This window comes from Mesoplodon mirus (assembly GCF_964341445.2).
Source record: "Mesoplodon mirus genome assembly, chromosome: 2".
Taxonomy (NCBI): Eukaryota; Metazoa; Chordata; class Mammalia; order Artiodactyla; family Ziphiidae; genus Mesoplodon; species Mesoplodon mirus.
In genome coordinates, this window is record NC_138977.1 from 137,652,076 (window position 1) to 137,665,220 (window position 13,145).

At 36.4% G+C, this 13,145-nt stretch overlaps 1 protein-coding gene across 3 annotated transcripts in view; it reads right to left on the reverse strand.

The window, feature by feature from the left end:
- Positions 1-1,468: 1,468 nt before the first annotated feature.
- The window catches only part of INTU (inturned planar cell polarity protein), a gene marked incomplete at its 5' end in the record, with an annotated part of 82,628 nt that continues 70,951 nt past the window's right edge, over positions 1,469-13,145 (reverse strand). For all 3 annotated transcript variants that reach the window (XM_082633113.1, XM_082633112.1, XM_082633111.1), the window contains 3 exons: positions 1,469-4,445; positions 6,712-6,869; positions 9,657-9,846. In XM_082633113.1, the coding sequence (XP_082489239.1) occupies positions 4,334-4,445; positions 6,712-6,869; positions 9,657-9,846 (460 nt within the window). In that variant the 3' untranslated portion in view covers positions 1,469-4,333. The remainder of the gene's footprint in view (positions 4,446-6,711; positions 6,870-9,656; positions 9,847-13,145) is intronic.

The following is a 13,145-nucleotide window of genomic DNA, read 5'->3' on the forward strand; positions in this document are numbered from 1 at the left end:
ATAAAGGAAGATTCCATCTTATCATCTCTTACTCTGTAGGACTTGCAGTCTTGAAACACATCTATAAAATGTGAGATAAGTTACTGGCTTTTTTGAACTTGTTACATTTGTTTCTTTATTATCTTAAGTGTGTCCGAACACTTTTAATAGTACTTGTCACTAATAAAAAAACCAAATATTTAGGCCAGAAGGATTCCAGAGCAGGAATTCTGTTAATATTTTGATTACCTCACATAAAGCTAGTTGGCAAGTCCTACTGGTACCATGTTTGGTGCTACCTTCCTTTCCATAGTGGCTTGACTCAACTGGTTTTTCAGCCGGAGTCTCTCTACATTTTACATGCTGCTGCCAGAGTAATCTTAATGAAGCAATTGCATTAATCATTATTCCTAGCTTGAAAAATTTAAAGTCTTCTCATTGTGTTGACTTCAAAATCCTTTGTGAAACCCATTGCAAATTCAAGAAATGATGGGCATTTTATCTGCAAAAATCTGAAAAATGGAATGTTTCATTCTTTTAAGGTAACTCGGAGGACTTAGGGAGAAATTTAAAGGGTGAATTGCCTGAATCACACTCCAAGCCAGACTGTCTTTTTAAGGTGCCAAGAGAGGTCAACAGAACCATCTCTGGTCACAGGGAAAGTAAGTATCTCGGAGGCCGCAAAAGCAAGTCTTCTGCTGCTTCCCAGGGCAATTTTCTGTCCCTTCCTTTCTTGCCTCCCTTGCCCCTCTCCCCTGACATTTGACCCCATAGTTGGCATGTTCATAGCATATTCCTTTATGATATCCTCTAGCTTACTTTTGACATGTATTCTTTGTTAGGAGACAGCAAAAGTGAAAGTACTTAGAAGTGTAGCTTTTTTTTTAACCCTATTAAGAGCTCTGAATCAGCTCTTTTCAATAGATAAAGCTGAAAATGTTTAATTTGCTGCATTGTATTTTATTTACTGATTTAGGGAATGAAAAAAGTCCTGGTGATTTATATGTTGAAAGTATAGAGTCTCAGGGCCTTTGCACTGTTCACTCTTCTTTCCTTGGCAATCAGCTTGGTTAGTTTCCTCACTTACTTGAGATGTGGGATCACCTCAGCACCACTTTCCCTGGCCACCCTGTCTCCCACACTTCATATCTCATTTTCTTGCTTCACTTTTTTTTTTCTCTTAGCTTTTGTCAACATAGTTATTTGTGTTACTTGTGGCCTACCTCTCCCCCGGGAACATAAGCTCTATGGGGGTAGGGATTTTTAGCTGTTTTGTTCACTGCTGTATCTCTGGCATCCAGAACAGTGCGTGGTACAGAGCAGAAATGTAATAAATGTTTGTAGGGTAGGATGAACGGACAAAAAGGCAACACAACTGCAAACAAACCTCTAAACCATCTTTATTAAAAACTATCAATATAGTATAAAAATATCTTCAATTATATAGAATATAGAAGTACAACTCTACAAAATTAAATTATTTCCACACAGTTTAGTATACAGATTAAAGTTTTAGTAACATTCAATAATATATTTTAAAATATCCAAAGTATAAGTCATCGTTTTAGAAGTGTTTAGTGCAGAATACTTTTTCTTAGCTTTCCAAAATTTTGTACAGTAGAAGGTATGATTTAGCTGACTCCATGGTTTTCAACCAATGGATATTTAATAATAATAACAATAAATGGTGGTGGTAGTAGTAGTAGTAGCAGCAGCTAACACTTTTATAGCACATAGCATATGCCAGGCACTATTTAGGGGGAAATCACACAGACAACACATGATTATTCACAATATTATTTTCAAGAATGTTCAGAGTGGACAAACCTAGTAAATTGATTTCATAGCTTTTCCCATTTGTATTAGAAATATAAAAAAGCAGGCACTGCAAATTTACTATCTTGCCAGCATGCATCACCATCAAGGGTCCCTTGGCACAAATAAGAAACATTCTCTTCTCTAACCTGACCAAAAGAAACAAAGAGCGATAAAGAAAGAGAAAGGGGTTAGAAGCTAAAATGTAATTTTGTGGGGCTAAAAAATATATGATGGTGGTAAGACAGCACTTGACTTTTTTTTTTTTTTTTTAATGCTGGTTATATAGGCTTTTGCATTACAGTCTTTGGTAAACAAGAACTTTTGCAGGATGCTAATAAACTCCAACTCAAGAATGCTTCTATATCTGCTGAAGTATTCTTTGTCCCTCTTTATTTAATAAAATGGCAGATAGGCACTTCTTGTCTAATAATCAGACTGATCTACTTTCAGATGTGAATCTGAATGTATATGGAAAAATAGGCAGCTAAGTTTACTTATAATGCTTATTTTGATATCCATTTAGAGATAAAAGCCAAGATAATGTTTGGTTTTATTTCTTAAAAATGCAATGTCTCTGCAACATGGTCATTACAGAGCACATCTACAATGTTGCAAATGACTTCGCCCTTATTACCATCAGTAGTCTGCTTTGTCTTTTTATTTCAGTTATTAAATGGTGGTCTCATGATTCTTTGACACCAGGAAAGCAGTTCAACAAACCAAAATTTCATTAAATGAAACAAAAAGTTCCTGATGGTAAAATCCCAAGTCTTAGTTCAGTCTGTTTGAAAATCTGAGGTGATCAATAGCTGCATTTATGAATAATTCTCAGTATTAAAAATAGCTCATGGTGTTTTGGAGGACATATCAAGAAATTTAAGACATTTACTAAATACTTTTAAATAATACCTCAATACCTATATATGTACACAAGCAGTCCTAAGACAGTAGTAAAGAGTCTATCTACCATTTGACCAATATTATAATCTTAAGGGGGAGGATATTGCAAGCCATTTTCTACATTTCAAGAACCAAAGTTTCTTTCCCTGTTTTGAATGCCAAAATTAAGGCCCACAAGTCACTAATGGGACAAGTATAGTGGTTTGCATCTTAAACGCCTGGGTGAAAATCTCTTAAACTCATGACAGAGGGATAATAGTGTTTCTTCTAAGACCAAATCTTTCAAATGGTGCATCCACTACATTTTGCAGTTAATTCAGAGTAAGCTGGAGGTCTCACGTTTGAGGTAGGGGAAAGGCAGGGACTGGCTTTAGATGTGCCAACATAATTTGCCTTCCAAAGTTAAGTCCTGAAGAAGAAAGAACCCAGTATTTTAAAGTCTTGGGGGCATCTGAGACTTCAGTAGAATCCGTTGGGTAAATGTCAATTAAGAATTGTCATGTTCTTCCTTTCTTTCAATCCACCAAATTCTGACAGCCAATGAAAATTCTCATCTTAGTACTTTTCTTTCTCTACTCAAAGTCAAGTAAACTATTGTTCATTAAAATGTCCCCCTTTGGGAAAACCCAATACATAATGATCCATACTTGTAAGGCAAAAATTTGTATCGAACAAAAAAAGTCACCATAGAATTTTTTTAGTCAGCTTTTTCAGTGTTTTCAACATGACTAGGTTTTTTAAAAAGGTTTACATACAACTTTCCCAAAATTCATGAACTTGCATAAAATGTGTGTGTATACCTGAATATATTTCAACAAAGAGAAAAACAATGAAAGTTTATGGACAAATAGTTTAAAAAAATATATCCTAGTCAAAACAGAATTGACCTGGAAGAGTAAAGAAAATCAAATAAATAAAAAAAGAAGTTTAATTTTCACTCCTCTCTTCCCCCACTGTGAGGTATCTACTAAAACACCTAAACTAAAGAAAAGTATCTGATCTAAGAAGCAATCAGTACTTGGACATTACAAATTTAGGTACCAAACAATAGGCAAGAGGGAAAAAATTGCACATTTTATACTTAAGAGGGTCTATACTTAGACACCTCAAAGCAATCATTTCATATACTTAGACACCTCAAAGCAATCATTTCATTTGTACATGAAAACTCTGAGCTCACAGAGGTACAACAACTTGCTCATGGTCACAGCACTAATCAGTTACAGAACCTGGTCACCTCCTCCCAATTTCATGATTGTTTCGCCAGATATCAATATTAGTCTTGAGAAAAATATACAACGAATTGGGTATTTTTCCCAGATAAACATTCCTATATTAATTTTACATAAAACACATCACATTATTTCAAACTAGTAAATAAATTAATGGTATATACCAAAATGGAAATAAGTTAACAATCCCTTCTTCATATTTTGATCAAGTATCTTCTTCAAAAGTCTCACAATAAGATTTAGTGCATCAAATCCAGCAGCATATCATCCCGGTCTTTAACAATCTTATGTTCAGTATTGAACAGTGGAACGAAGTTAAACCTTATCTCTTTGTGAATGGATTTCAGCAGTTCTAACACTACTTTATGGTCTGTGCAGTGTTGCTGTACATCAAGAAAACACAGCTACAAGGTTAATCCAAAGAACAATTTAAAAGCCATTTCAATGGCAATTTCTGTGACGGAGTCATGAAAACAGACGTAAAGTTCTTGAAGTCTGGGATGAAGAAAGAGCCTCCTGTAGAGGAAAAGAACACACTCATTTCAGAAATTCCAAAAACAAAAAACAAAGGAAAAAGACTCCAACTCTTCAATTTATTTTACTTAATTTTTTTTGTTTCTGAAAGAATAAGTAGTAAATTCAAAACCACTAATCTAAATCTACAGTAGGGGGAAATGCAGCTGGATTTATTATAAAATAAATAATATATGCCTTAGGTCAATTATGTTTATTTTTCCAGAGTGTAAAAAGCCTATTATACCAATATGTATAATCATGTCCCTCAGTTTTAAAGTATTAAATGTAGTCATTATTATTACAATACAGCAATGGTGTACCATCATTCTAAGTACAATAGTTATTAGACATTGAATTGGGATTAACATTGAAACTTTGATTGTCTTAAAGAGTTAAAATTTTAGTCTATTTAATCAATACTAATGTATACAAATCAAGCCATTTAAATCAGGTGTAGTTCTGCCTGACTTCCTTAAATTTCTCTATTCTACATAGATCAGCATTGTCATAATTCAACACCTATTGATTTTTTTCAATTCCAATTGTGAATGTAGTTAAGGCTCCACTGTACACCTGCATGTGTGCCTAACTGGTCTTCTTATCTCTATTCTCTCCTGTGTCCACACTGTTTTCATTTGCTGCTCCCAGCTTGATCTTCCAATAGCACAGCTCTGATCACACTACACTGAGTTTTGATCATGCTGATGCTCCCAAGCTTGGTTGGTTACACATCAGAATCACAAGTGAGCTTACTAAACATACAGAGTCCCACTCCCATAGATTATGGTTCAGTAGGTCTGGGTTGGGGTGCAGGCATCTCTGATTTTAATAAGTGACTCAGGTGATTCTAAATCCCGTGGACCAGCACATGGGAATTACTGCTTTGGATAGCCTTTGTAAAGCATTTGTCATACAGCTTAGTACTATATGATGGTGTCCAGTAACATTAGTCCCACCTTACTCTGTGCTCCTTCCTCCACCAATTCTCTACCGCAACTCAAAGAACTGTCAGTGGCTCAATATTTTCCTCAAAATTCAATTCCTTAGTCAGGAATTGAAGGCTCTCTGCAGTGGTCCTAACTTAGCTTTCCAGCTTGATCTTTCACTTCATCTTTGCATATGCTATTCCCCTACCATTCTAGCAAACCAGTCTACTCACTGCCATGCCTTATGATTTCCCCTGTTTGGATCTTTATTCATCCCATCCTTTTCCTAGAATGCTCTATCCAAAATCCAATTAATTTTCTAAAGCAGATCAATGGAACCTCTAAGCCTTTCTTTATAATCTCAGCTTAGATTTCCCCCCCTTCCTTGGAATTCCCAGAGTGTTTGGTTGTATTACCTAATTTATTATATATAGCCAGCTATCTTTCTCTCTATCTCCATAGAATATGCATCCATATATACATAGGTATTTAAGCATGTTTCATATTTCTTCTGCTAGATGTAAGACCATCAGATGCAATGACTGTGTTTTGCTTTGCGTGTGCCAGTCCACCTACCCACCACCACATTTTGCCAAGCACAGCTCCATTTACTAAATCCTTACATATTTATCAAGTGACTGTGTGCCAGGTGCAGGTGCCAGTGGTGGACAAGACAGATCAATTCCTGACCTCATAAATCTGACATTCTAGTGAGGGGGAGAAAGATCATAAACAAACAAGAAAATTAAGAATAAAGGGGTGATAGAACAGAGAATAACCAAGTAGCCACTTTAATGTGGGCAAGAGATCATGGCTTGTCTCTTTAACAGGGGATGGCACGCTAGCACTGGTCTGAATATCCAGGAGCCAGATATGCAAAGGTGAAGAAGTAGACCATCCCCCATCCAATGTGACTGTGCACAGTGGACGGAGGAAGAGAGTGACAGGAGGTGGAAACAGACAGGTGGGCAGGGGCCAGGGAGGGCAGGGTCTTGTAGTTAGTTGGGGGTAGGAGAAGGAGAGGGGAAGAGAAGAGGGAAAGAAAGGAGGAGAGAGGGAAGAAAAGAAGTAGGGACAGAGAGAAGGAAATAGCAGTGAAAGTGTAGACTCATTACCTTTTAGTGTATGACTAATACAATTTTGTAAGATAACTGAATAAGTTTTCTTCTTTTTTTTTTAACAGAAAAAGAGTTGGGAGCAATTTAAAGGAGATACTTAGGAAATAAAATTCTAAAATACATTAAAATATTATAGTTAGGTTAATAATTCCATGCCTATATCTGAACATGTTTATCTCCATTACCACTTTTCTGTCACTTCTTAATATTTTTTCCACTTACCCTACTACCCAGTAAGCCATAACTGGTGGTGTTTTTCTCTGATCAGTCCAGTTTTCAGGTGAGCATTCAAACAATACACCATGTTCTTTCACAGGGTTAAGAGAAGACACTGAATTTGTAGAACCTGAATGATCTCCACCATTTAGTGCTTTCTTCTTCTGTAAATTAATAGGTATTATTAATATTAACTGGTATTAATAGTGTTACTTTAAAACGTTTTATATATAGATTTGAATTGGTTGATCGTAATACTTTAAGTGCCTGCAATGACATTCTTCTCTTTACCTGCAGGAAAATTTCTATTCTTCCTCATACTTACTTTAATATTATTTTTTATACATTTATTTATTTGTTTATTTATTTGTTTTTGGCTGTGTTGGGTGTTCGTTGCTGCACGCAGCGAGCAGGGGCTACTCTTTGTTGCGGTGCGCGGGTTTCTCATTGCTGTGGCTTCTCTTGTTGCAGAGCACGGGCTCCAGGCGTGCGGGCTTCAGTAGTTGTGGCGCACAGGCTCAGTAGTTATGGCTCGCAGGCTCCAGAGCACAGGCTCAGTAGTTGTGGCGCACGGGCTTAGCTGCTCCACGGCATGTGGGATCTTCTGGGACCAGGGCTTGAACCTGTGTTCCCTGCACTGGCAGGCCGATTCTTAACCACTGTGCCACCAGGGAAGTCCCCTCATACTTACTTGAAATACCATCTCCTAAAAGAGACTTCACGGATAAAGTCTCTCTTGACTCTCCAAGGGAACATTTTGTTCACAGCCCTACCTTATTAGTATTTACGCTATATTATATTATATTATATACGCTATATAATATAGCGTATATATATACGCTATATTATATCATCAGTTTATAGGTTTGTTTTTCCCAGTGCATTAAAATCTCTTTTCCAGGGCAGACAAAATACGCTATTCATCTTTGTATTCTTTGAAAGCAGCTGTGCTTGATACACAGTAATGAACAGATTACTAATGAGTTACTAAATGAATAGATGATTTTGTAATATACTTAAAACACATATACTTAAAGCAGTATTGTCTCTTCCTCTGAAGCATACTCTAAATTTCCCACTGAGTAAATCATTAGCAAACCAGTGACTCATTTGGAATATAAAGACTTTTTGTAAAGCTCAGGCCAAAACAGTGGAGTGATCCTTGATTCTGCTCTTTCTCTCAAAATACTTATTTAAGACATCAGCAAATCCTTTTGGCTCATCCTCCAAAATATATTCAAGATCCAGAAGCCACTGACTTCTTGCTTTGAGAATTTCCACAGCTCCTAACTGGTCCCTGCCTCCACCCTCTCTACCCTACAAGCTCGTTCACAGTAGCATGAGTGATCCTTTCAAAACTAAGGATCATGTCCCTGCTCTGCTCAGAACTGCCCAAGAACCTCCCATCTTCTTCCAAACAAAGCCCAGACTCTCTAATCTATTGGGCCATACATGACCTGGCCCTGCTACCTTTGCCATCTCAACTGCTACCACTCTTCTCCCTACTCAGCCCATTCCAGGGCTCTCTCAGCCGCCCTACCTCTGTGGCTTTGTACTTGCTGTTCCTTCTACCTGGAAGCTGTGCCTCCACATCTGCCACATGGCTTGGTCCCTCACTTTATTTAGGTCTCTGTTCAAATATTACTTGACATGATCAGAGGCATCTTTCAAAATAGTTACCCCCACCTCTCAACCTTACTTTATTACTCCTCTTGAAACTTACCCTACCTGATATATTACACTGCTTGCTAATTTATTAGCCTCCCCTGTTAGAATACAGGCTTCATGAGGAAAGAGACTTTGTTTTGTTCACTGCTGTATCCCCAGCATCTTGAGTAGTATCTGGTGTGTAGTAGGTACCTCAATATTTAAATAATATGGGGAAGCCTAATTTATATTACCAAATATTACTAAATAAGTTAATGAAATAAACCTTATAGAATCTATCAGTATGTTAAACAGGAAAGGAGGAGCCTAAGAATGCAAAGCACATAGAGATATATAGTCAAACACAACATTTTGTTGAATACCAATTTCTGATAGCTCGAAGAAGAAATCCTGTAAGACAAAGAATTTTACTGCTGAATGAGTTCTAAGAGATGATATAATTCAGCTCACTCACTTTAAGCTGAGAAAACAGGAAGAATTTATAAGGCTCAGTCCAGGATTCCTTACTCCCAGCCCAATGTTCTTCTACCTTTAAGCCTAAATTCTTCACAAATTTAGTATCCTTAGTACACGTATTGCTATGTACATTACAATCATTCTTCAGGGAGTTTTGGTTTTTTTTTTGGCAGTATGATGTTTGACCAGTCACAAGTAAACTTCTGTATGTTTATCCTTTTCAAGAAATCAATACTTATCTTTCCCTGCTATTAAAACTATCTACTTGATATTTTAATTGTATACAACATTACTGCTTATCCAGAGGTACAATATTAAATGAAACTTCATCCTGGATTGAAAAGCAAGCACGCAAGCAAGCAAGCAAGCAACCAACCAACAAGCCAAGTGGCTGAAACATAACAGTATTGCGCCTACTGCTATACTTTATTCCATTTTGTTCCAAAATACCTTATCCTGCTGGTAGAACACTTAAAGAATTATCAGTTACCAAGTGGTAAAGATAACTGTCCGAGAAATGGTTGGGTCAAATATGGGAGGCAAGTTTACATTACAAACTACTATGTTCTACTTTGCTATAGAAAACACACAGGTCCACCGTTTCCTGAAATAGTAATCCGGGACATCAAACTCAGAATTATGAAACAAAGTTTTAAAGTTAAGTACAGTGAATATAATCCTTTGGCATTCAAGGTAGATGGAATGACTGTTAAAAAAAATAAATGAAAACAGTCATTGCTGGACATATTGATTAAAGAGTTTTAGAGAGAATATTTAGAGGTCTGGAAATAAACTGGCAGAAAATTATATTTATAGCAGTGCCCTACCTCTTCAACCAATGTTTGTTGGAAAACTGCACGAATGGAGAGACAACACTGATGGAAATTTTTTATCAGCTGAGGATGGATAGAGCCACTTAGCTGTGCCACCTCTTCGTGGGTAGGAGTAATAAAGATCCCTTGCACTGTTTCTAAAGCGACATAGTGGAAAAGTGTGTTCTCAGGACCAGACGTCAATCTTGAAAAGAAAAAAAAAAAAGATATTAGAAGTAAACTTAAAAATGTTGCTTCATTTTGAATGCTGTAGACACCTAATAAGCTTTTAACTACAACAGAATACTTAGGAGTGTAATTAGGGAAGGGAAACTAGGCCAAACATTGAATTCCCTCTTCCTCCTTATCTGAAATACAGGCTAGGGTTATTATCAATTCCCTTAATGGAGGCAAACACTACATGTTATGCAAGGATAAATAAACACCAATTCGTTTGCAAGTAACTTAATCATCCCTTTGCTAAGCAACCCAAACTGGCTAAACTCCTCTTTTTCCATGGTTGGTAATGAATAACAGCCCATGTCTGGCCCAGATATCTACAAGCCATAAACAAGATATGTCTAGCGTGGACCACAAATAAAAACACCTTCCAATAAACTAAGCTTTTCAGTTAGTAGCATTAAAGTCTTTTACCACGATAGTCAAACTGATGATCCTGAAGAAAAATAAAATTATTATTACCAACTGCAAAGCTGAGTTAATATTCTAGAATACCATGGCAATTGCTAGAAGTATTCTACTACTTCTTATCATTACAGTTTTCCTTCTCTTCTATGTTCTCTTACTATTTTCACTTCTCCATTCTTCTTCTCCATCCTTTCTTCCCCTACTGAGATCTCAGACAGGCCAGGAGAACCTATAAATACTGCTTATTTCTGCCAGCAGTATGAAGAGCTAAAGAGCAACAATAACAGCAACAATGAAATAATGGCAACAGTTATCATATACTGAATGTCTTCTATGTTCCAGGGTAGGTGCTTTAAAATACCTTAATTCTCATAATGACCCTGTAAGATATTAAACATTACTATCCTCATTTCAACCGTGAGGAAATCAATGTTCAGAGGACTTGGATTAACTTGTTTGAGGCCACATAGCTAAGTGTCAGAGCTTAACTGACTCTGCTCCACTATACCTTGCTTTTTCCTGATTGGCAATCTTTAACTACATGGACAGCAATTCCCCAGCTGCATCTCACTCAGGCTGCTCTATTCTCATTCTAATGTCTATTAAAAAAATTCATTTAGTTGATTTTTCTTCCAGCCATAGCACAGAGGCAAAGCAAAGGCATATTTCAGCTCTTAGTCTAAATACTGCCTCAATCATCCATGGTAACAAAATTCCTGTTAAACTATTAATTAGGCAGCAAGATCAGAATAACTTTTGATCACTAACTAATGCTCTTGGTTCTCTTTAGAGATGGGGGATAGGCAGGGAAGGAGATCATCTACAAATTTTTCTCATACTTTGCCATAGGGTGGTTGGCTCATTAATACTGGTGGCTGATATTTTTTCAATCAAGTAAAAAATAATCAAAATGAAAAAAATTATAATTATTCAAAAAGGAAAATAATTTAAAACATACATTTTAATCCTGAGGTCACCAAATTCAAGAAAAGGTATAGAACAGAAATGATTCTTAATAAGAATCATTAATTCTTTTGTTTTTTTTTTGTTGTTGTTGTACACGGGCCTCTCACTGTCGTGGCCTCTCTCATTGCGGAGCACAGGCTCCGGACGCGCAGGCTCAGAGGCCATGGCCCACGGGCCCAGCCGCTCCGTGGCATGTGGGATCTTCCCGGACCAGGGCATGAACCCGTATCCCCTGCATCGGCAGGCGGACTCTCAACCACTGCGCCACCAGTGAAGCCCAAGAATCATTAATTCTTAATAGGAATTATTAATTAATAAGATTCCTATTTAGGGAAGTTTAGAATTAACATTTGTGTTAACTTCTTTCATTTTCTCTGAAAACAAACCCACGACAAAATGAGCAGGTCTAGTGCTTGAAAACCATAAATCAACTCAGTGTATATTAACTCACTGAGTGTATAAACCGAAAGTTTAAAAATCATCAAACAAGCAATTACTCACTGGGATGACAAATATTTGTTCAAAAAAATGTAGATTAAATCAGATTAGTTCTTCAGAAAGGTCACTCCTACAGCAGAGAATGGATTCAGGGTAGGCTGGGAGTTGGGAGCCCATTGCAATACAACCAGGTGAGAGAATAGGAGCTTGATCTAGGGTAGGATCATTAGGTGTTGGATCCATGCAGAATGGATAGGACTTGGTTACTGAATGAAATGTTTTCTGTATATTGTTGTTTTTAGTATGTTATATATTTTTATTTTACAAAAACAAATACAAATTAGGATAATATATTACACACTGGTTTATATCACACTTTTAAAATTAACTACATAGTTTGAAGATCTTTCCATGTTAATAAAGAGAATAAATATGCATCTGTAGCATCCTTTTAAATAGGAGAGCCTATGATTTACATCACATATTACTTTATGCTTAATTTAACATAATTATAAATTTATGTTGTTATAATATAAACTTAAGTTATAAACTTGGAAAAAGTTTCTTTTTACTAGAGATAAAGCCCAAATAACACACATACATATTTAAAAAATAAGATATGGAGGTAATAAAAATTCAGAGCAGTAGTTTTTGTTAAATGGAAGACTAGGGTTTGGGGAAGGTATTTCAGGCTTCCAACAAAGGTTTGATTTAGATTTCTTTGATTAAAAAACATTTTTAACTATTAAAAAATTAAACATCATATTGGAAGGCATTAAATTCCAAATTTTAACACATTATATCAATATTTCCAGTGCATTATTTTATGTAGACAAATTATCTTGATTTTGCCCTGACTTCAGGAAAAAGGCTTTTCCTGACAACTCTGTGAGATATGTATTTGAACTTATTATAAAATGTTTCAATGATGAAGAAGGCGGTAGCTCTGAACTTCTTTTGTTTTTAATGGGAATTCTATTTGTATATGTCTACTTGTTCAAATAAAAGTGTGCAATTGAGGGAATGCCCTGGTGGTCCAGTGGTTAGGACTCTGCACTTCACTGCTGAGGGCGCGGGTTCAATCCCTGATTAAGGAACTAAGATCCCGCAAGCCGCATGGTACGGCCAAAAAAAAAAAAAAAACCAAAAACAAAAACAGAAAGTGTGCAATTGACTTTTTTACACAAGTTGATACCATGCATGACATCGTAATTAAATAGCAGATGAAGCTCAGGAAGACCAGCTTGTCACCACATAATAGTGTTCTTGTTCTTGCCCAACAAGAAGTAAATATGTAACATTTCATATTTTAATAATTAAGCTGTTAAACATGCTCCTCTCACTTAGTTCCTTTTACATCAGAATTCCCTACTTACTGTAAATTTGAGGTTTTACCTATTTTCTAAAGAGGGTGTCACAGGCTCAGTTCTCTGGCCCCAGACTCTGATCGGG